Source organism: Dicentrarchus labrax, unplaced genomic scaffold (genome assembly GCF_905237075.1).
Source record: "Dicentrarchus labrax unplaced genomic scaffold, dlabrax2021, whole genome shotgun sequence".
Taxonomy (NCBI): domain Eukaryota; kingdom Metazoa; phylum Chordata; class Actinopteri; family Moronidae; genus Dicentrarchus; species Dicentrarchus labrax.
The window spans coordinates 1,210,934-1,235,310 of record NW_026136724.1 but is presented as its reverse complement, the minus strand read 5'-3'; the positions used below and the strand labels follow the sequence as shown (position 1 = coordinate 1,235,310).

Here is a 24,377-nt window from a genome sequence, read left to right as displayed (position 1 = left end):
TTCTGTATTTGACCACCATCTACAATTCCTAATGTTACGGGTCCCAGAATTGGTACCACAGCAACAATAGAGAAATCTGTAAAATACACATAAAGTTCAACAGCAATGCATACACGGAGTTTTCAGTTCGTCATCCAGATTGCATCTGTTTCTTTAATTCACAGTATAATACACAATACCTGAACATTTCCCTGAGTGTCAGTCTCTGTCTCAGTCCATACAGTAACTGTGGCTTAAGTGCCTAAAACATCCATGAACCCAATTGTTCAATAACGTCTCACAGAATGTATTTACAGCTGTAGCTACTTCACATTTTTGGTGTACTTCTTACAGTTTTCTACTTCCAACAACATTCAAGTACACATTATCACCTATATATAAGTGAATCAGGGCTACTATACTGATATAGTGCAAGTTACAGCAATACTCAACTGTACTTAAAGCAAGCAACATCTAGTCTGCAGTGATTCTGGACTTACACACTTAATTTGAATACACGTATCACTCAGAGAAATACATACATAAACACTTTCAATGTAAAACCATTAGGACATAACTCAATATTACAATATAGTATTTTACCTTTAAACTCTATACATTACAATATAAACATTCTCCTCAAACAAATGTAGCTCTCTGAAGCCTTTAACAGTTGTAACCATTTTCCTTAAGCTTTTAAATATGTCAGAGCCCAAATAACCTGTGCAAAGTAAATAAACCTAAAACCTGGCGACCTGCCTGTAAGACTATACTCAGGTAAATAAACCCAAAAGCCCGCGGTGCGGCACCCGCCCACCCGGCGGTATCTGAAGCTTTGTTCTGCTGGTGTTAGTGTGCGGGACCAATAGCCGATCACCCTCATCTTTCCATCCTGGTTTTGGTAGAGGACTGCTCCGAGGCCCTGTTGAGAGGCATCGGTATGGAGTATGAAGGGATGGTCAAAGTCTGGGTACGCTAGCACTGGCAGGTTGGTTAGGATGTTTATGAGGCGCTCGAGGATCTGCTGGTGCTCACTGTTCCACACTACTGGGGTGCGTGATGGCAGTTGAGGGCCCTTTGTTTTTCCCCTTGTAGGCTTGGGTTGTGGTGGACTGGACTTTACCTGGAGCAGCTCGTATAGCGGTCTTGCTATGCGTGAGAAATCTTGCACATATGCTCGGTAATTGCTCAGAAAACCTAGCAGTCTGCAGTTTGATCTCCACCATCCACCCGAACACTGTGTGTGTGTGTGTGTGTGTGTGTGTGTGTGTGTGTGTGTGTGTGTGTGTGTGTTGCTTTCTGTCGGGAGGCAAAACCTAGCCTACGCTGGTGTTCCTTTTCGTCACTGATTATTTTCATTACCTGGCTGACAATTTCCTCATCAGTAACTTGGCTGTTCGAGAGGAGTGGCCTCAGCTGTTGTCTGATGTCCGTATGTTTGGACCCTAGGTCCTGGTAGATGGTGTGAAGGAAAACCTCCTGGATTGTTTTGGGGTCATAGCGAATGTCTTTGTTGGCCTGCTTTGACTGGAAGATTATTTTCTGTTTAAGTCCAATCATGCGATACAAAAACTGCTGGGGGGGTTCTTGTTTGTTTTGTTTTGCACACATTAGTTCCTGGAACAGCTCTGTACTGGCCTTTTCACCAAGATGAGACCTGAGGAAGCCCTTGAGTTCACAGATTGTTATTTCATCTTTGTTGGTGAGCCCCTGGCTTAACAACCCTCAGCATTCCTCAGATAACCTCTGTCTCTGTGAAGCCCTCCCTGACTCCCTCATCTATCTGTTTGCAGATGCTGCTATATGTGATGTCAGAGTTCTGGTCCCCAATCTGTCCCCCATGTACCTTAAATTCCCTACGCTGGAGATAAGGGAGATCCTTTAAGGAGACTATTTTCTCTGTGTCAACCTTTGGTGGAGTGTGACGTGGAGGTTGATGTGGTGCTGGCTCACCTAGGCTGTGATGCCTACTGTGTGCTGTGCTAGCCATATTATTGTAGTGTTGCAACTTCTTGCCTAGCTCTTCATGCATTACTTGAAGCTGGTCTACACTCTGAGTGGTAGTGTCTGTGCTAAGGTTAGTGTGCTGTTGTGTGGTATGGACTGTGGCGACAGCCGCTGGAAGAGCAGTACTGTGTCTGGTACTTGGTGTGTCACTGTTAGTATGTGATAGTGTAGTGTGATCCACTATGCTGGATGGCATGGTTGTGAGTGTCTTATATTCCTGTATATCCCATTTGTGATGACAACTGTATTACGATCATGAATGATACTACATACCATATCATTCAACATTAACAACTGACTCATACCTTCATCTTCAGAACTAAGTAAGGTATCAGACTGCATATAGCTAAGGATATAGTCCACACAACCTTCCTCATCAGTGGACTCCAAGTCGTCTGCATCTTGACTGTCAGTCGCAACGTCCCTTGCAAGCCTGTGGACTTCGATGGCCAAGGGCTTGTACAAGTTCTTTTTGATGCCCCATACTAGTTCTTTGCGCGCTGTGGACATGACGTGCGTTGCTCTGGTGAGGGAGCAGTGCAGTTCCTCTTGGAAGAATGAAGACCCTCCTCAGGCTCTAATCTCCCCTCATGGACACCCACCAGCTGTCGTCACAGCAACAGTCACGTCACCTTGCCTTGGCCTTGTGGTTCTGTTATCAATGGATCTGTTCCCCTCGACAATTCTGGTGGTGACAGATCCCGGACGAGCCCCCACAATTTGTTACAGGTCCCAGAATTGGTACCACAGCAACAATAGAGAAATCTGTAAAATACACATAAAGTTCAACAGCAATGCATACACGGAGTTTTCAGTTTGTCATCCAGATTGCATCTGTTTCTTTAATTCACAGTATAATACACAATACCTGAACATTTCCCTGAGTGTCAGTCTCTGTCTCAGTCCATACAGTAACTGTGGCTTAAGTGCCTAAAACATCCATGAACCCAATTGTTCAATAACGTCTCACAGAATGTATTTACAGCTGTAGCTACTTCACATTTTTGGTGTACTTCTTACAGTTTTCTACTTCCAACAACATTCAAGTACACATTATCACCTATATATAAGTGAATCAGGGCTACTATACTGATATAGTGCAAGTTACAGCAATACTCAACTGTACTTAAAGCAAGCAACATCTAGTCTGCAGTGATTCTGGACTTACACACTTAATTTGAACACACTTATCACTCAGAGAAATACATACATTTTCACTTTCAATGTAAAACCATTAGGACATAACTCAATATTACAATATAGTATTTTACCTTTAAACTCTATACATTACAATATAAACATTCTCCTCAAACAAATGCAGCTCTCTGAAGCATTTAACAGTTGTAACCATTTTCCTTAAGCTTTTAAATATGTCAGAGCCCAAATAACCTGTGCAAAGTAAATAAACCTAAAACCTGGCGACCTGCCTGTAAGACTATACTCAGGTAAATAAACCCAAAAGCCTGCGGTGCGGCACCCGCCCACCCGGCGGTATCTGAAGCTGTCGCCATAGACAGTGGCGGAATTTCAAAGTTTTGAAGTTCGACAGAAATGCTCAAAATGATATCAAAATGTCTCTGTAACACTCACCACATTAAAGCTAGGCTTGAAGAAGTTGACATTGATAATTTTCACCAATACTAACATCCAGATTGCATCTGAGGTGTGGGCGGAAGTCCCCGCTGAGACAACCCGGGACGCAACAGCTCCAGTGCCAAAAGTTCCACTTGGGTGCTGCTTACATTTACGGTTTCTCTTCACAATACATATGAAAAATAAAATAGCGTGACTGTCATCTAAATTATTGGAGATAATATTAGACTCTGGAAATCAAAGGAAATTACCTTTTAGCTAATTAAATTAAATAAACACAAAAGTGCACAATTCTGGGGTGTACCACACTAACCTAGCATGTCCTCATTCTCAGCCCTTCCACCTGTGTCCTGAAGCTAACCCTCTGCCTTGAGTTTCCTGTTAAATCCCACATTTTCTCCAAAAGCTCACATCCCCTTCCCTCCACAATTAATTCACTCGTTTATCCTCTGTTCCAGTCAAGGTCAGGGACTGTGATATCGTAATTAAAGAAGAAAAGGAAGAAGAAAGTTTTCTGTCTTCAAATGAAGCTTCAAATTTGTGAGCTGTTCAATCACATCTTTTAAACTCACTTAACCCCTGATTAATCCCCAGTGGTCTTCAGTTGGCCGAGCTTCCCACTAATGAAATTAAGAGCATAGGAAGCCTCCATAACAGATTCAGCACACATCGCTGGGACAGGTTGGAGACTTGACATGCATGTGCAGAATCACACAGCCAGCTTGAACCAGAGGTTGATGGACGCTCTGTGGCTCTCAGGACATCTGCCTGTTCTTCCTTCCTACCAGGTCTTCATTAATCAATTATGTACATGAACAGAAAGTAATCTATGTGTGAAATCTCTAAAGAATTCCAACAGTATTTGGAAGAACAAAGGTGTGTAAATTCACTTCCAGCTCTGACAATTCACCAATCAGAACCAGCATTAACTTAATCAGCAGTTTGAGCTACAGTAGCTCGTCTGTTGGATCGTCACTCCCCACATGACCCTGTCTCCGGTTCACAGCTTTTCCTTCCTCGGAGCACTTTTGATAGGTACTGACCACTGCAGACCAGGAACACCCCACAAGAGTTGCAGTTTTGGAGAGGCTCTGACCCAGTCGTCTAGCTATCACAATTCGCCCTGTGTCAGTCGCTAAACAAAATGTTCACTTGATGCCTAATATATCCCACCCACTGAGAGGTGCCATGATATTCACTTTACCTGTCAGTGCTCATAATGTTATGGCTGATCAGTGTGCTACATCTGCGTCAGCTGTCACATTACCATCCACCAATTAAATGGTAAATGGTAAATGGACCTGTACTTGTATAACGCCTTTCTAGTCTTCTGACCACTCAAAGCGCTTTTACACTACGTGCCACATTCCCCCTTTCACACACATTCACTCAGTAATGGTAAAGCCCATCAAACAGAAACTAACTCATTCATACACATTCACACACCAATGCACGGCATCGGGAGCAATTCGGGGTTAAGTATCTTGCTCAAGGATACTTTTGACGTGTGGCACCAGGAGCCGGGGATTGAACCAACAACCTTCCAATTAGGGGACGACCTGCTCTGCCTCTGCACCACAGCCGCCTCAATTAAAAGGTCCAGTGTGTAATATTTAGGACGATTTATTGACACAAATAAAATATAATGTTCATAGGCATGTTTTCATTAGTGTATAATCACCTAAAAATAAGAGTTATGTTTTTGCTACCTAAGAATGAGTCGATATTTTTCTAGAGACGCTGCGGATCGCCTTCGATGGAGTCCGCCATGCTGAACTGCCATGTTTCTACAGTGGCCCATAACGGACAAACCAAACACTGGCTCTAGATAAGGGCGTTCACGTTTTTTGCATGTAGTTGTAATCTGCAACTACACATTTAAAGGGGACCTATTATACTTTCTGTCACATATATGTATATAATGTTAATTTAGGGTAATAAATTCACCGATCCAAAGTCTGGTGCCATTACAGTCAGAGGCAGTCATGTAACACTAAATATGTGGTTTACTTGTTAAAATGCCCATGTAACTTATGTTGGGCGGGTTGAAAACCAGGATCGGTTAACATAAGTGTTCTATTCATAATCATGATTTTAAATCATCAGTCCCTAGACTTAAATAATCATGGGGCGGCTGTGGCTCAGGGTCGTCCACTAATTGGAAGGTTGTCAGTTCAATCCCCAGGTCCTCTCGCTGCATGTCGAAGTGTCCTTGAGCAAGAAACCGAACCCCAAATTGCTTGAGTGTGTATGAATGATTAGTTTCCGCTCTGGTGAGCAGTTGGCACCTTGCATGACAGCCACTGTCATCAGTGAATGGGGTGAGTGTGGCATGTGGGGTGAGTGGTTCCATGGAATGGCACCGGTGACAACGGCAGCCTGTCATGGTAGCTCCTATCATTGTTGTAGTTTTAGTGTGTTTTCAGTGTTTTCAGTGTGTTTTTTGCTATTTTCAACTGTTTTCTTACTTTCTTACTACTTTGTTCACGTCGCCTAAATACTTTTTGGGCGTTTTTGAGCACTTTTTATTTTTTGTTTGCACGGGTCTCCATGGCGACGGCGAGTCGCATTGTTTACACCTGCGACCAGATGATCGCCCTGAGGCACCCTGGCATCCTGACTGGAGAGAGACCCTCCATACCGGAGGAGCTGAGGAGGAGACGGCGAGGCTGCAGAGCGGGGGTTAAACGGAGGATGAAGAAGAGGAGCTTTAAACCCTACAAACGTGGCAACACGAGCAGATACCGGACTACAACGTCACCATTCCCGGATTCCAGACGGTTCGAGCCGACAGGGACACCACCGCGACCGGCATGAAGAAAGGAGGGGGACTGTCCGTGCTCATAAACAACAGGTGGTGTAACGCCGGGCACGACTGTGTGAAAGAGCGTCTGCAGCCCGGACATCGAGCTCGTCGCTGTCGGACTTCGTCCGTGTTATCTGCCACGGGAATTTTCCAGTGTTGTCGCCATCACTGTCTATGTTCCTCACAGTGGTCTTCATCATCACCATCACTGTTTACATTTATGATGTCTTATTTATTCTCCTGTACAGCACTTTGGTCAACTTTGGTTGTTTTTAAAGTGCTTAACAAATAAAGTTGGATTGGATTGGATGTAGTGTACAGCGCATTGAGTGGTTGAAAGACTAGAAAGGGGCAATATAAATACAGTCCATTTACCATTCCCCATAACCACAGCTTGAGTGAACAACATTACATGAGACAGAGAAGACATAATGGATAACTTCTTTGATACCCTCATTCCCATGATATGAATAAAGATTGTTTTGTTTGGCTTGTTTTTAATGTATTTCTTACATTGTGTATACAATGTTTTTGAGTTTTTGTGTATTTTATATCATGTGACTGTGCCTGTGCTTGTAGCTTAACCTGTCTTGCCCAAAATGTCCATTTGGCAAAATGAAAAAGTTTAATGGGAGTGCTGTCCAAGTCCATTGCTTTTTTATATATTGTCACAATGAGATGTTCATATTAAACGTGGCCAAGCTAAACTGACATATGCTGTCATGCACACTGGCAAGAGGATGAGGCAGTGCTCTCAAAAGCACTGGTTGGCCTACTTCTAGAAGTTGGCCAATAAGAAGAAAGTGGGCTTTTACAGAGGGGGGGCTTAAAGAAACAGGAGCTAAAGCAGGTTCTTTCACACAGAGGATGAACTGAGGGACTGCATAAAGGGTCAATATAAGAAAAAAAATGTTTTTTAAACTGTGAATCATGCAAAGCTAGTCTAGTGGAGTAGAGCTGGAAATGAGCACAATGGTCCCCTTTGAAGGGTAGACTGCTATCAAGGAACAAATAATCAAACTGACAACATAAAGAATACAAATTCACTAATAGCATCTGACTTTAAATATTTAATATATAGCACATATGTGTCTACTAATAGTAAAGTAATAAGTAAAGGTCATAAGGTATTTTACCAATTACAAATTAAGTGGACAAGAAGGATGAGCCATGTTAAAGCCTGCAGTGAAATGATGTGGACAAATTTGTTGGGACTACTGAGAGAGTCCACAACCAGAGGAAAATAACAGTCAAAATTAAGAAAAGTCAAACAATGACTAATAAAAACACTAATACTAATGGTACATACTCAGCAAGGACCATAGTTTAAATCTAAGACTTTCATGATATGAAAGACAAAACCAAATTGATATCATCTTATTTGCTCTTTATTTTCTTAGCTCTAAGTTACTAGTTCTTCCTGCCTCACATGAAACACATTCAGTTTAATTCATCCATTACACTGACTGACATACATGTTATACTGGTTTATTTTATCTGTAAAATAATACTGCAACAAGTTTATTCCCCTGTTCGTACCTGTTTCACAAGTACAGGGTTTGTATGGTCACATTAGTTACTACAGATAAATAAGAATTTGGTCCCAGTCTTAAATCAATTAAATCATTAAAACCGGATGTCCAAAACTTCAGGCCATAGGCAGCTCATGGTATGCTGCATACTGCCCAGTAACGTGATGGTAGATCTGTAAAAACAAGAACACTTGGGGAAAAAAGTACTTGCAGAAAGGTATGAAAAAAGTACTGCATACAGTGCGTGTCGAGTACCCACCTGCCTCTCGATGTCAGCCAACAGGCTGCTGGCTCCCAGGCGGAAGAGGAGGGGGCAGAGCCAGTCGTTGCCTAGCTCCTCTTTGATCAGAGTGAGCCACAGCAGAGACTCCTGAGCTGTCCGGATCCCTCCTGCTGGCTTAAAGCCCACCTGAGGGAGCACATATCAAATCTGTCAACCGGACACACACTTCACTTAAGTCTTAGAACACTCCCTTTTTTGTAATTATGCATTCTTTACTATTTTTAAAAAAAAAGCACAAGCAACTATGAAGCATCACTGCAGTCATACTAACGTGTCTTTGCCTTTGGCTGCTGATGTGAACATATTTCAGAGTATCCTCTTTGATGAAAACTTCTGTTGACTCTTTCTGTGTCTGCCAACAAAACTCTGCTTTAAACCACCTTCTGCCATGATGAATGTTTATGACAGCACGCAACTGTCCAGTCTACAGTGTGGGGAGAAGATCCCTCTTGTCTTTTTGTCACTTATTGTAATAATGAAATAAAAATAAATAAAACTAGGCTTTTTATATGGTGTATACAGATTGCAGTTTGAGATACTTTTACCCTGAAATGACACCAGGGATGCCTTTAAGAAGCCAAATCTGTGACACGGTATATTTTAAAAAAGGACACAAAACAAATTGTTTCTCTCCTCTGACTTACTTGTGGCACCAGACTTGTGGTCTGGTGCCACAACATTGATGGAGTGTTAGATTCAAACAGAGAACGGAGTCTGCAAAGGGTATTTTATATTGAAAATTGACAATATTAAATTCTCTATGCTGTTTCTGTGTCTGACTTCCTGCCAGTGTGATCTGCTCTGTGCTGCCTGACGCAGATGGGACACAGCTTCCATCAAAAATAGACCAGCATATAGTACGCAGACCAAAGCGGAGAGATCCGTCTGGGATGCGCCGCAGCTTGTATAGTGGAATCTCAAGCATTGTCTAGAATGGACACAACCAGTGCCTGGCAACGTGTGCATACTGACTGCAGGTGTCATACATTTGAAGGCAACACTGCATGTGCTTGTTTTAAGGTTTGTGCAGATTTTTGCTCTTGATCTCCACAGACATTGGAGCAGCTAATTGCTCAGTAGCAGTTCCTGCCCTTTACAATCCCATGGCTGGTTACTGAATAGAACTAAGAAATTAGATATTTCGGCCAGTAGAGAGGAAAAACTCCATGCAGTGTCCAGCTCACTTTAACTCCTCCTCATTAACCAGAAAATATTTACGGCCTACAGAAAGCCAGGAGTAAGTACTGTACCTTGTGGCCCGTACGCAAGAAGTAGTCACGGATGGCCCTCACCATCACTATAGCAACAGAGTAAGTAGCATTGACAGCCTCCTTTCCAGTGGAGGTCTTGATGAAGTCGGAACCTGTCGGGTTTAAACAGGTGACATGTAGTCTTCAACACAGAGTGGAGCATGTAATACAGTGCTGCAGATATTGTCATGTTGCGCTCATTGTCATCAGTCAGTACGTTTGTTATTCAGTTGCTCCACATTCAGAACTGTACAGGAAGATTCAACATGAGATGAGCTGCTGAAGGAAGGAAGCAGAGTCAGCGACAGTGTGGCAGAGAGGATGGACAGGGCATTACTCCGACAGTCTGGTCTGGCCAGACAAGAACATATGCTGCTGCTGATGGCTAACAGAGGGCAGCTGCACGCTCATCAATAAAATTCTTCATTTTTCCTTCCCTTCCTTCACAGCCAATTATGTTTTATCAGCTTTGCTGATAAAAATAGAAGATGAAATGACGCTCTTTAATAGATTACCCACAAACTGCGGGCTGCAGGAAAGAAAAAAAAAAATTCAGCCCTTCTGCCTCCCTGGTGTATAATGACTGTTCATTACTGAACAGAGCAAGATGAACATTTTCCAGTTCATTAAAGACATGTTCTATGTATTTTTCCAGTCAGGTCTTTTTTTCAGCCTCTCTCCCCTCATCCTCAAACTGGCATAATCCTTAAGATTCGTTATGGGGAGTCTTAATTACCAGATAATGGATAACGGTTATTAAATGCGGGTGGCGGTAATGAAGCTCTATTCATTTGCGTGGGCAGGGGGATACTGGCAGGGAACAGCAGAGTAAAATAGCCTGCATCAGAGATTAATAGGTGAAATTATCATTCAATTTCATGAATCTCATACGCAATTCATAGGAACAAGGGGAGATTAAGGAGTGAGTGTGGCGACAAAAGCAATGCATTTTAATAATGATCTCTATCAGAGCCCCTGACAATTTGGTTCTGTAATCTGCTTATTATGTGATGGCTAGTTAAGCACACACTGTGTGTGTGTGTGTGTGTGTGTGTGTGTGTCTGTGTGTGTGTCTGTCTGTCTGTGTGTGTGTGTGTGTGTGTGTGTGTCTGTCTGTGTGTGTGTGTGCACAGGAGAGAGGGAGAGCTCTACCGATCAGGTAGGCAAGAGAAAAAGTTCAAAAGCTAAACAACAGTGCCACAAGCCGGATGACGGCAGGAATTACAGGAAGCCTACAAATTTCGGAAACTTGGATTTTTTAAAACCTCTTTCAAATCAGACCAATGCCATCACAAAATGGAAAAAACCTTCCTACTAACAGTCAACACAACACGCATGACGGCTTCTTCAAGACTGCAGCCTCAATAGGTCTGAATGTAGGTCAGAGCCAAATACACAGTAAATGTAGTTGAGCATGTAAAACAGAAGAAAATAGACTTAAAAGGCATAAATGTACACTTCCTGTTGTATATGTAGACAGGTCAATGTGGGACGGAAAACAATCTGCTACTTATCAATCTTACCATCAGGAAACTAAATGACCTCGGTACTGGAACATCGATCTCAGAGGATGTGTTTGATCCCAGTTCTGTTTGAACTCCCACAAGTTAAACTTTTTTCTTTTTATGTCTTGTCCAGGACTTGCAGACACCATGTCATTATACAGTGGCACAGCCAGTGTTCTCCAGCTGCCATACAGGTTCTTTCTGCCTCATCCTACAGCTTTCACACTCATTCAGGTGCCACTCACACATCGCAGAATGTCACCATGAAATTGCGCTATGTTAACAAAATCATAGTCATACACGCACACTAGACCCATATGTGAGTTATTTACTGTTCCACATTCATAACACATAGTCTGATGACGAGCCTCTCACTCTCAGAAGGAAAGAGTATGAGCGTATTTGTTAACTGTTAAAATGTTAACTAAATGTTAATTGAAACAAAACTATTTGTTTAAAGCAGTGGTCTCCAACATGTGTGTCCACAGAGCATGTTCTCTAATCTCTTAATCAAAAGGTTCACTGTGTAGGATTTAGCGGCATCCGTGTAAGTGACAGTGTAATTGCACATTGAAACTCCTTCACTTCACCCTCCCCTTCCGAGCCCAAAGGAGAAATTACAGTGACTGTGAAAAGCACGAAAAACGCCAACGGCCCTACCAAGAGCCAGTGTTTGACTTGTCTGTTCTGGGCTACTGAAGAAAAATGACAGGGTCTACGAAAGACAACCTGCAGCATCTGTAGATAACAACAGCTCATTCTAAGGTAACACAAACACAATTCTGTGTCACAAATGGTGGCCTTGGCCCTTGCAAAAAGTTGCACTTTTAGATTTTCATGATATGTGTATGAATTAATTGGTTAACCTTGATTAGGCGAACTCAGTAAATTGACTTTCAGTTTATATCAGTCATAGAATCCAGTCAGTCTTTCTCATAAGATCCTTCTGTGTTATTAATAGGGTGATATGGCCTAAGACAATACATTGACTAATATAGCAATTGCAGTATGATTCATGATCTCTAATTTAATTTTCACTGAAAAAACTATTAAAATCATGATGCGAATGTTTTTGGGGCGATTCACAGATTGAAATGAATCGATCTAATCAGAATCAGAATCAATCACTTTTATTGGCCAGGTATGTGCACATTTGACTCCCGTTTTACGCTGCTCTCAATGTACATACACAGAATAAGCAGAATAATCAATAAACAGGACAACAAGCTCAACAAAATAGACATAAACTAAATAATAATCAATTTATTCCCCAGCTCTAGTTACTACAAGGACCTAGGGTCTACAATTATTGAATATTAATCGCCATTACGATTTTGGCTTCCCACAATTAAATGAACGTGATTGTCTACAATACTGACGTCTACTATGTATGCCTGGCTCATAGAAACTCTGCTGCATATCAAATCAAGCGCTTTCAAACAGCCATAAATATAAATGAATTAGTTAGTTTCTGCTTGTGATGGTCTTTGCCATCAGTGTATGAATGTGTGTGAATGGGTGAATGTGGCATGTAGTGTACAGTGTATTGAGTGGTCTAAAGACTAGAAAGGCCCTATATAAGTGCAGTCCATTTACCATTTATCAAAACGGTGTAGCCACCACAACCAAAGAAAAACTAACTTCCACACTTGCAATTCCAAATCAAGGTAGTCCAGCCTTGTGTATGAAAATGACAAAAGGTGATAAACGCCAAAATTCTATTTTATTGAAAGTATCAATTTAACATGGATGTCAAGTATAAATAGCACTCTAAAAGGTTGGAGACCCCAGCTTTAAATGAATGTGTGTGAATGTACTGTGACTGTGACAAACACACTGAAACATGTCGGAGCAGCATGTTAAGTTGTGGTAAGACTGACCAGCCATCATGGCAACCAGGCTGGCTTTGTAGACGTTGGTGAAGGTGCCCAGCTCTCCAATAGCCAGGATGGTCTTCATGTGGGCATCACCACAGGCCTCCCGAAAACTGCAAATCTCATCATACATGGCTGTATAGGGGGACAGGAAACATTTGAGCAAAGTGTCAACAAAAGGTCACATCATCAAAACTGAAAACACAGGACTGAACCTACTTAAATCCCTAAAACAATCATTTCAGTTGTTATGAGTTGGGAAATACACAAAATTATCTAATTATTTGTTTTTTAGTGTCCCCTAGAGCTATACTGTGGGGGCAAAAATAATTCCTCAGCATCTGATAACTAATTACATTAATCACTTAAACAGTACCCTGAGACAAAACAGTTATTTTTGCTTTTTAGTAAGAAGCAGAAAATGGTTTTCATGTTTTCTGTGTTTTCTTGTTGTTTGTAGCCATCTGACTCCAAACCAGAGGTTCTCCAAGTGAGAGAAAATTATTCACTTTTACAACTAAATCATTTTCCCTTTATGATCTTGACAGTTCACTCTTGACCGTGGAAACAGCAGTTGGTCAAACACTCTCCACTCACAGTCCTTCACCCACACTGCAAAAATTCATCTGGTCCATGCACACGGCCCAGATACAGCAATTAATTATGGTCCACATATGGGCCAGATCTGCTAGCCACATATGGCCCATGACATAGCCATGTCTCAACTAACTGTATGACCATAGATGGACCCATTCTGGCCCTATGTTGGGCCAGACACATTTCAGCAGTCTTTTTTGGGCAATGGTTTACAAGTTCATGTCGTAGTGTTTACTGGCTCATTTAATTATAACTCTACACATGACTACATATGCAGTGCTGACAAGGGAAGAAGAGAGGAGGGACAGGGCTCGATATCAAATTTTTTTCTCAGCGTCTTGCAACTGTCCCAAATTCTACTTTCAACTGTCCCAGACTTAACAATTGTCCCAAACTGAGGTTAATTTCCATTCCACATATTGAACATACTTTGTTCCCTGCATTTATATGTGAATAAAACGCTGAGGTGTACAATCAGTTGTCATTATTGTTACTGTTTCTTGTTTATTTCTAACCTTTGGATCAATAAATGCATCACTGCAAACTGCTCTGCAAATGCAAACCAACTTCTAAAATTTACATTGAAACATTATTATTATTTTGCCAAACAAGCACAAACCCACAACATCATATATAAGGAGTACTAAACTAAGAAAAAAAATGGAAGGGAGAAGACTAGACAAACTTTTTAAATACTTTAAATACAAACCAAAACAACTATTTTTATATAAGCCCTATCCAGAGAGAAAGAGTGAAAGAGAAAGAAAGAAACCAATTCTGTTCATATTTACAAGTTAAAGGAACACCCTGATCTACAGATCTAGAAAAAAAAGAGTGAGAGAGAAGGTCAAACAAACTTATTTAAATATTTACAAGATCAAACAAACTATAAGGAGTTCGGTCTAGACCTGCTCTACTGGAAAAGTGTCCTGAGATAACTTCTGTTATGAATTGGTGCTATACAAATAAAATTGAATTGAATATTGAATTTACCTTTAAGCTATAGGAGCACGTAAGCCACAGATCCAGAGAGAAAGAGTGAGCGAGAAACAAACTATTTACATATTTACAAGTTATAGGAACACCCTAATCCAAAGATCTGTAGAGATGCCAAATTGGCTATGGCACCAGACCAAATATTAACTCTCCATACTCTTATTCAAAAACAAGTATACCAAAAAAACTTAAGAAAAAATATATGCTTGTTTTGTTGAAGAAAGCTTTTAATTCTATTTGGCACAATGGTCTTTTCTATCAGTTACTCCAAAATGGGAATGGAAGCAGAGTTTATGACTTGATTAAATTTAAATGAGTGTGCTGTAAAAATTGGACAAAAAAAGAACAGAATTTTTTCAACAATGTCTTGGGGTCCATCAAGGTTGCAATATATCCCCAACACTTTTCAACACATACAATGACCAGTTACCAAAACTTCTTCAAAACTCTCAAGCCCCAGGACTTGACTTAGAAGGAAACGTATTACTACAATCACAAACATAACAAGGAATGCAAGACCATTTGAACATACTTCATGATTACTGTGAACACTGGGCAATCAGTGTAAACTTAAATTATATTACTTTTTAAAAAAGCAAGATAACAAACCAGAAAATATCTGTTTATTTTGGAAGACAACACAGAGTCATACAACAGAGTATACATACCTAGGCCTCACTGTCACTGTTTCAGGACATTTTGTAAAGGCTGAGTGCATTGGCAGATAAATAAGGAGCTTATTAGAGTATAAGAACATTCCTATTCAAATTAAACCCCCCAATAAAGATTTGTCCTAAAAATTTCCTAAAAGTTATTGAACTAATCTTTTTATATGGAAGTGAAGTTTGGGGCCCATTAATTAAACAAGAGGACTGGGACTCAAACCCAATTGAAAAAGTACAGCTAGAGTTCTGTAAAAACATACTGAGTCTATAATGTTATAAGAAGTTTGGTCTAGACCTGCTCTATTTGAAAAGTGCCCTGAGATAACTTCTGTTATGAATTGGCGCTATACAAACAAAAAATTGAATTGAATTATAGAAACTGTCCAAACTAAATCAATTTAAAAAAGAACCACTTGTTAGAATCAGATTCAGATTTACACCATGACAGAGCATACGTAGACATACATAGAGCAACAAAGCTATCCGAGCTCAGATAAAAATACATGGTATGAACAAAATGAGGAAATGATATTCATATGCCAAAGTGATGCTACAAAAATAATTCCCTACTCACAAGAAAAACAAACAAAGATAATAAGACAAAGATATTTCAAGCACTGAACAAACAGAAATCCAATTAATAAATAAACTATAATGCTATAATGTACTAGACAGAGACTTTCAATTAGCAAAATATTTAACCAAAATAAAAGATCCTATAAAAGTTAGATATAGACTCAGTGGCCACAACACTATTGAGCCACTGGGCGCCATAAAAAAGAATGGCTGAAAGAATAAAGATAATTTGCACTCATTGTGAGAAAATGAATTTCAGTTTTCAACTCCTGTTTCACAAGTTGTCTAAAATACAAAGAAAACTTCTTCCTCAAATTTAACCCAAAACATATTTTTTACCCTCAGAAAAGACCAACTAATTAAAAAAAAAAAAATTTAAGGAGGCATGCAAAGTACTAATAATACTACTAGTAATGCCTTACTGCTCAACACTGATAACCGGTCACATGGCTTCCAGATCTGGCCGACAAGTGGTCTGTAATTCATTGCTGTATTGAGAATGAACTAAGAGACTGTCAAGCACAGCTTTTAACTTTCAACCATCGTGGATAATAAGTCCTAATCATGCTCGGCATAACACATGGTTTCAACATCTACAGTTCCATGACAACAGGGCATCAGCATCTGTTAAAGAAGACCATGTCATACAGTTGTAAGCCCTAAGAAATACACTGTTTTGTCAGTTTTCATTTTCCACTGCAATGATGGGCCATTCGTTTAAAACAACAGAAATGTAAGCTCTAAAACACGGATGGAAATAACTCTAAATTAAAAGTGATTTATTTTCAAATTTCCTTGCTCTTGAGAAAGAATTCTAAAAACTAAAGTTTTTAACTTAAAGAAGACGGGTTCTTGTGGACCTACAGGCCACATTCAGAGTAAATAAATGTACTTTGTGTGTCTTTCTCATTATGTGCTCAACACGTACCTTCCCACTGTCCTGTGAGGGCCAGCGTCCGGTTGATGACGATGTCAATCTCGGTGGCGCCATCAGCCACTGCCATGCGGACTTCCTCTAGGCGGGTCTTCAGAGGTGTCTGGCCTGCTGGGAAACCAGTAGCCACTGGGAGATGATGGAGAACATACTGTCAGCAAAAGTATAAGAATTAAGGGCCGTCAACACCAAGAACAATAATGATGTGAGCATCCACACTGATGAACAATACCCCCTCTACGCACACTGCGCGCTCCAGCAGTGTCTGCAGCTTAATGGGAAAATGTATTAAGTTATTGATGAGCTGTTACTGCTGTTCATTGCAGAGAAAAACTAAAAGAAAACCAGAAGTATATGGGTTCACGAAGAGGAGTTAACACTCTCATTGCCGCTGGAACGTTCTTTACAAATATATATTTATAGTTATCGTTCTTGGTGTGGACAGCCTATTATTCATTTTCTACAGGTACACTACACACACAGCTCACCATTCAATTCACTGCTGCAGTAAAGGGTTACTAGGTGTGATTCAGTGTCAGATGACTTACCTGAGGCAACAGGAAGACTAGAATTGGCTGCTTTTAGCGATGTGACGGCATCAGCCACACGGGATGGATACACACACACTGCTGCTGTAGTAATTCCTGATACACAACACAATACAGGCAGCAGAGCAGTGAAGATAAAACAGTGATTAACTGGTCTGGGTCGCCCTCTGGAGGTTGATTTCAGGTGTGAACAGACAGTGCGACATCCTGAACAGGCTTCAGAGCTGCTGAGGGTCAAAGTTTACTGGTCACCTTCACCTGATCGTCTGACTGCTCGTATTTATTCACCTTCTATTTGTGATGTAACCATGTTCCGAGATCTCTGCCATTAACTTGGTGAGTACAATGTTATATTATGTCTTGCCTGTATTATGTCTTTAGACGAAACAATTAGTCAGGATACTTAATCTTATATTAAAAACGGTACAATTAATTCAAATAGTGTACTGCAAGACGTTTGTGTAAAAGGAGTGACTTGAATTATTCCCTGTTTTGGGAACTTTTTATATAATTCTCTGGTCTGTTTAATTTTTTTAACAATCATACATACCTTCTAGGCTTCCTCTTTGACCTTCTCCCTGGCGCTAGGCCATTGTTCAATTAGACAATTCACTTTACATTACTTTTCTTATCTTACAGACTAATGTAATGTGATTACAGTAATGGATTACTTTCTAATGCATTAAACCCAACATTTGTTGCAGTGTTAGTATAATGTGTTCAACTTTTGAGTACTCCATTCTCTCTGTAGTCTGTATTATACTTAAGAAAAAATTAAACGGACTGTGTTATTGTAGAGATTTTGTAAAGAGGAGTCTGTGAAATACTTTTTTTGGTGAAGCTGTAACACACACACAAAAAATATGGAGCTAAAATCAGTACCCCAACAGAGAGGAAAACTCAGACAGGATCTGGGGTGATGAGTAAAACAGGAAAGACCGTGGAATAAAATAAATGTTTTATATGATCAGATTATTTAGAGAGGATATCAGCCGATAACATTCGGTGGCCGATCAGAGTGCCCTTATTAAAAAGCTCCAACTTATGACTGTGCGCTTTCATGTCACAATTATCGTCACCAAAATAATTGCAATTCACAAACTGTCTCAATAATCATCAAAATCACTCATGTGAGGATACTCACAATTATCCTAATAATTCACCATAATATATCTCAATATAATCGCCTCATCCATACCAATAACAAAAAATATTTGATGTATATGTGTATATGATTTTAGAATCATCACATGTCTGGCAGCAGTAGCAGACCTTTGCTGTGCATATCAATCTTCTTGAGCAGGTCGTATCGGATAGGCTGGATGGCTTTCATACACAGCCGATGGACGTTGGACGGTGTATCGTCTCCAGCCAGAGTTGTCAGGTCAATGCATGTAACAGCCTTCAGCAGCCAAGCAGCCTGTGGGACAAATAGCACCCAACATGGGAACAAACAGTGTTGGTGTCTCCCTCTTCAGAGCTAAATCTCACTTCTGTCAAAAGATTATCAGTGTGGGGCGCCCGGATAGCTCAGTGGGTAGAGCTGGCGACCCATGTACCAAAGCTGAGTCCTTGCTGCAGCAGCCCAGGGTTCGAATTCGACCTGCGGCCCTTTGCTGCGTGTCATCCCCTCTCTCTGCCCACTTTCCTGTCTGCCTTCAGCTGTCACTATAGTAAAGGCAATAAAAGCCCAAAAAATATACTTTAAAAAAGATAAATAAATAAATTATCAGTGTGACATCTGTTTTCTTACATTATCTGTAGGTTTGGGTGATACACTGACATACTGTGAGACAATATAAAACAGTCAACCGATTTTGTCACACAGTTAATACTGTGGTATCCCCTTGATATCATTGGCTGCAGACAACTGTGGGCAATGTTTACAATTTTGAATTTGCTCGATCAACCAAAACACAGATATTCCTGTCTGATTATAAAGAGTTTCTTCATTTATTTTCCAGAAAATATCACAATATAAATCATTACTGCAATACTGCAATATAAAATGACATGTACTGTGTACTGTGAATGTTTTATACACATGACTCATTCCTAATTACTGTTGTTTTGTTACCATATTTGTAAGTTCAGATGTACAGAATAGAGAAAAATAAACATTAACATATGCATACAGGTACAGACATATACATCCATATTTATGTAATTAAAGTAGTATGGGCTCCTTGTCACTATGTCCCAGTATGTACAATGGAGGTGAAAGCAGAGCTCTACCTGCCACTGTTTCTTGGGGATCTTTTGTCCTTGGATGTGCTGAGCTCTCTTCAGGACAGCCTGTGTGTTGACTCTCACTTTCGATATCAACTCCAGGTCTGGCGGCCAGGAGCAGGAAATGTAGAAGAAAAAAAAAAAAAAATGTCAGTGGGTTTACATTGAACTATTTTTGCCTTCTAAATTTTTGTCAGGTTGTAAAAGCTTCTTAAACAGCATTTATGACAACTTAACCACTGACCTTCTTTGCAACAATGAAACTATTTTATTGTAAGCAGCTTTAACATGAACTGTCCAACATTATAGGTAATGTGGTCAGATGAGAAAAATCAATGACTTTAATCTTGGTGGATCTAACAGACACACCTCCAATGTGTTAGCCTTAACACAAAGCACTAACATGCAACGTTTAAATAAGAAAGCTTTGGAGTTGTTGAAGAGTTGGGCCCTTTAGAGTAGTGGTCAACCAATATGGGTTTAGAAGCAGGAAAAAATGGACAAACATAAGGATTTGATAACTGGGTCAGAGTATCTCCAAAACTGCAGCTCTTGTGGGATGTTCCCGGTCTGCAGTGGTCAGTACTTATCAAAAGTGGTCCAAGGAAGTAAAAGCTATGAACCGGAGACAGAGTCATGGGGTCACTGATGCACATGGGGAACGAAGACTGGCCTGTGTGGTCTGATCAAACAGGCAAGTATTTATATTTTGTATCAATAATATTAATCTGCAATGTTTTAAATGTAGTGGAGTGGAATATAAATATAAATTAAAGCTTCAAGCAGCGTTGGGCGGGACCTCGCACTCCACGCGACTCGGGGCGTGCTGTGGCCATGTCACGTGCCATCGTGTCAAGTGCGGACCACAACATGAAAATTTCACGTAAATCAGCTCAAAATCGACACACAGCACTTACTTCCTGTTGCCAGTAGGTGGCGCGATCACTATGTCTGAATATTGTCAGGTAGACGTGTTCAGGGTGGGACTGTTATCAAACACGTGAAGTTTCATTGAGATTGGATCATGTACGCTGAAGTTATGAGGACATGTTCAGGGTGGGACTGTATACTGAAGATATGAGTAATATCTGTTTGATGGCCAATCGGTGGAATTCGACATGTCGTCACGGGCACGTGGCACGTACAGTATCAAATAGCACAACTTTTGAAACCAATGTGTCTAGATTGCAGTGATCGAATTTGAAGTCAATCTGATAAAATCTGTAGGAGGAGTTAGTTAAAACAGAAGCCCTTAAATGCCGGAAATGGAATCACAGTTTGACATTCGATTAAACCTGACCAACTTTGAGGGCACGCCACGGACACGCCCTTTAACGTGCCGTCACAAATAGCACAACTTTTAATCAGCACCATTTTTTGAATGTACTGACCAATTTTGAAGCAGATCCAATAAATTTCCTAGGAGGAGTTCGTTCAAATACAACGCAAAAAAACGCTGAAAATCATTGCAAAATGCCAGAAATGGCATCACAGGATTCAACCTGGCCAACTTTGAGGGCACGCCACGGACACGCCCTTTAATGTACATGCACAAATAGCACAACTTTTAATCAGCACCATTTTTTGACTGTACTGACCAACTTTGAAGCAGATCCAAAAAATTCCCTAGGAGGAGTTCGTTCAAATACAACGCGAAAAGTTCGCCGAAAGTGAAACTTTAAATCAAAATGGCCGACTTCCTGTGGGGTTTCGGGTATGGGTCCAAGAGGCTTTTTGGTACGTCCCGGCATGTTATACGTGCCTACCGAGTTTCGTACATATCGGTGAAACGTGGAGCCGGGGCTGCTGTTTTTTTATCCTGTAGGGGGCGCTACACACATGACAAACACGATTTTTGGTATGTGAGCTTCAGGCACTACTCTACACGTGCCCTGTGAATTTCATATTCATAACTATTACGGTCTCCGCACAGTGCTTTATCATGCCAAAAGAGCGCCACCTAGTGGCGTATTTTTTTTGTCCTTTTTAAGGGAGCCATGGGGAAGCATCGTACCAAGTTTCATTTAAATCACACATACCTATGCAGAGAACCAGGAAGCAGAGTTGCTGTCTTACACACTTCTCTGCGCTTTCTTTAGAACAGTCACCCACCCAAAACCCCATAGAGACTGTGTCTGTCTCCCGACCACCTAAATTATTTAAAGAAATAAAAACAAGAGGAGTTCAACATAAAAATCTAATAAAAATTAAAACTAACTCCTCAGTAGCACAAAATAAGAGAATGAAATGTGGGCTGTTAAATATCAGGTCTCTGTCCTCTAAAGCTCTTTTAGTGAATGAATTAATATCAGACTATGATATTGATTTACTTTGTCTTACTGAGACCTGGTTGTCCCACGAGGAGTATGTTAGCCTAAATGAATCCACCCCCCCCAGTCATGTTAATACTCACATTCCTCGAGGCACTGGCCGAGGAGGTGGAGTGGCAGCCATATATGATTCGAGCATTTTAATGGACCCTAAACCTAAACTAAATTATAATTCATTTGAAAGCCTTGTTCTTAGTCTTTCTCACCCAAACTGGAAAACACTGCAGCCAGTTCTATTTGTTATAGTGTACCGCGCTCCTGGACCGTACTCTGATTTTATATCTGAATTCTCAGAGTTTCTATCAAGTTTAGTCCTTAAATCAGATAAAGTAATTATTGTAGGTGATTTTAATATTCATGTGGATGTTGACAATGACAGCCTTAGTAATGCATTTATATCATTAATAGACTCAATTGGCTTCTGTCAGAGTGTAAATAAACCAACTCATTGTTTTAATCACACTCTTGACCTTGTTTTATCATATGGCATTGATATTGAACATTTAATAGTCTTCCCACATAATCTTTTCCTATCTGACCATTATTTAATAACTTTTGAATTCATTTTGTTAGATTATAAGCCATTAGGCAAAACTTCCTACAGCAGATGTCTATCTGACAGTGCTGTAGCTAAATTTAAGGAGGAGATTCCTTCAGTGTTTAATTCAATGCTATGTCTGAATTTAACAGAATCCTATAACGACTTTAGTCCCTCTGAAATTGATAATCTTGTCGATGGTGCTACAGGCTCACTACGATCAACATTAGACTCTATCGCTCCTATAAAAAGGAAATTATTAAAACATAGGAGACTAGCACCATGGTATAACCACCAAACCCGCCACTTAAAACAAACAGCTAGGAAATCTGAAAGGAAATGGCGCTCTTCCAAATTATCAGAATATCGCTCAAATTGGCAAGATAATCTTAAAACTTATAGAAAGGCCCTCCGTAATGCCAGAGGAGCCTATTACTCAGCACTAATAGAAGAAAATAAGAATAACCCTAGGTTCCTCTTCAGCACTGTAGCCAGGCTGACAGAGAGCCACAGCTCTATTGAGCCACATATCCCCATAAACTTAAGTAGCAATGACTTCATGAGCTTCTTCTATAACAAAATTATTACTATTAGAGAGAAAATTAATCACCAACTGCTATCAACAGTTATCAGTGGCTCTCCGAGTTCAGGGACTTCTGTCAGTGTAAACTTAGATATATATTTAGACTGTTTTTCTGCTATCGATCTTCATCAGTTAACTTCAATCATTTCTTCATCGAAGCCATCAACCTGTCTATTAGACCTGATCCCAACTAGGCTGCTTAAAGAAGTTGTTCCCTTAATTGGCACTTCTTTACTGGATATGATTAATCTTTCTTTATTATCAGGATATGTACCACAGTCCTTTAAAGTAGCTGTAATTAAACCCCTTCTTAAAAAGCCCACTCTTGACCCAGGGGTTTTAGCTAACTATAGACCGATTTCTAACCTCCCCTTCCTCTCTAAGATTCTGGAGAAAGTAGTCGCCAAAGAGTTGTGTGACTACATAACAATAGTTTATTTGAGGATTTTCAGTCAGGATTTAGAGTTCATCATAGCACAGAGACAGCTCTGGTTAAAGTTAATAATGACCTTCTGATTGCTTCTGACAATGGACTTGTCTCTGTACTTGTATTATTAGATCTTAGTGCTGCATTTGACACCATTGACCATAATATTCTTTTACAGAGACTTGAGCATCAAATTGGCATTAAAGGAACCGCACTAAGCTGGTTTAAGTCATATTTATCAGATCGCTTGCAGTTTGTACATGTTAACGATGAATCTTCAATAAATACTACAGTTAGTCATGGAGTTCCACAAGGTTCTGTACTTGGACCAATACTATTTACTTTATATATGCTCCCTTTAGGCAACATTATTAGGAATCACTCCATTAACTTTCACTGTTATGCAGATGATACGCAGTTATATCTATCAATCAAGCCCGATGAAATTAATCAATTATCTAAATTACAAACATGTCTTAAGGACATAAAATCCTGGATGACCTGCAATTTTCTGATGTTAAACTCAGAAAAAAACGAAATACTTGTTCTTGGCCCCAAAAACCTTAGAGACTCACTGTCTAAAGATATAGTTACTCTAGATGGCATTAACTTGGCCTCTAGCACCACTGTCAGGAATCTTGGAGTTATCTTTGATCAGGATTTGTCATTTAACTCCCACATAACGCAGACATCTAGGACTGCCTTCTTTCATTTACGTAATATTAGAAAAATTAGACACATACTATCACAGACAGATGCAGAAAAACTAATCCATGCATTTGTTACTTCAAGGCTGGATTACTGCAACTCTTTATTATCAGGTTGCCCCAATAAGTCCATTAAAACGCTCCAATTAATTCAGAACGCTGCAGCACGAGTGCTGACAGGAGCTAGAAAAAGAGATCACATCTCTCCTGTACTAGCTTCTCTGCATTGGCTCCCTGTAAAAAGTTGAATAGAATTTAAAATCCTCCTCCTCACCTATAAAGCTCTTCATGGTCAGGCCCCTTCATATCTTAAAGAGCTCATAGTACCCTATTACCCCACTAGAACACTACGTTCTCTGAATGCTGGGCTACTTGTGGTTCCTATATTCTCTAAAAGTAGAACAGGAGCCAGAGCCTT

The 24,377-nt window shown here is 40.2% G+C and overlaps 2 protein-coding genes across 6 annotated transcripts in view; one reads left to right on the top strand and one right to left on the bottom strand.

The window, feature by feature from the left end:
* tmem121b (transmembrane protein 121B) overlaps nt 1-24,377 on the top strand; it is a 616,846-nt gene that overhangs the window by 458,622 nt on the left and 133,847 nt on the right. The window lies entirely within an intron of this gene.
* Nucleotides 120-24,377, bottom strand: part of dera (deoxyribose-phosphate aldolase (putative)) — a 111,432-nt gene continuing 87,174 nt past the window's right edge. For 2 of the 4 annotated variants that reach the window (XM_051392056.1, XM_051392052.1), the window contains exons 2-9: nt 19,381-19,478; nt 18,418-18,565; nt 17,146-17,241; nt 16,592-16,726; nt 12,836-12,964; nt 9,451-9,563; nt 8,177-8,326; nt 7,443-8,107 (exon numbers count right to left, since the gene is read on the bottom strand). In XM_051392056.1, the coding sequence (XP_051248016.1) occupies nt 8,012-8,107; nt 8,177-8,326; nt 9,451-9,563; nt 12,836-12,964; nt 16,592-16,726; nt 17,146-17,241; nt 18,418-18,478 (780 nt within the window). In that variant the 5' untranslated portion in view covers nt 18,479-18,565; nt 19,381-19,478 and the 3' untranslated portion in view covers nt 7,443-8,011. Of the gene's footprint in view, nt 2,752-7,442; nt 8,108-8,176; nt 8,327-9,450; nt 9,564-12,835; nt 12,965-16,591; nt 16,727-17,145; nt 17,242-18,417; nt 18,566-19,380; nt 19,479-24,377 lie in introns of those variants that run through there. The other 2 variants (XM_051392054.1, XM_051392053.1) reach the window with 2 other exon arrangements.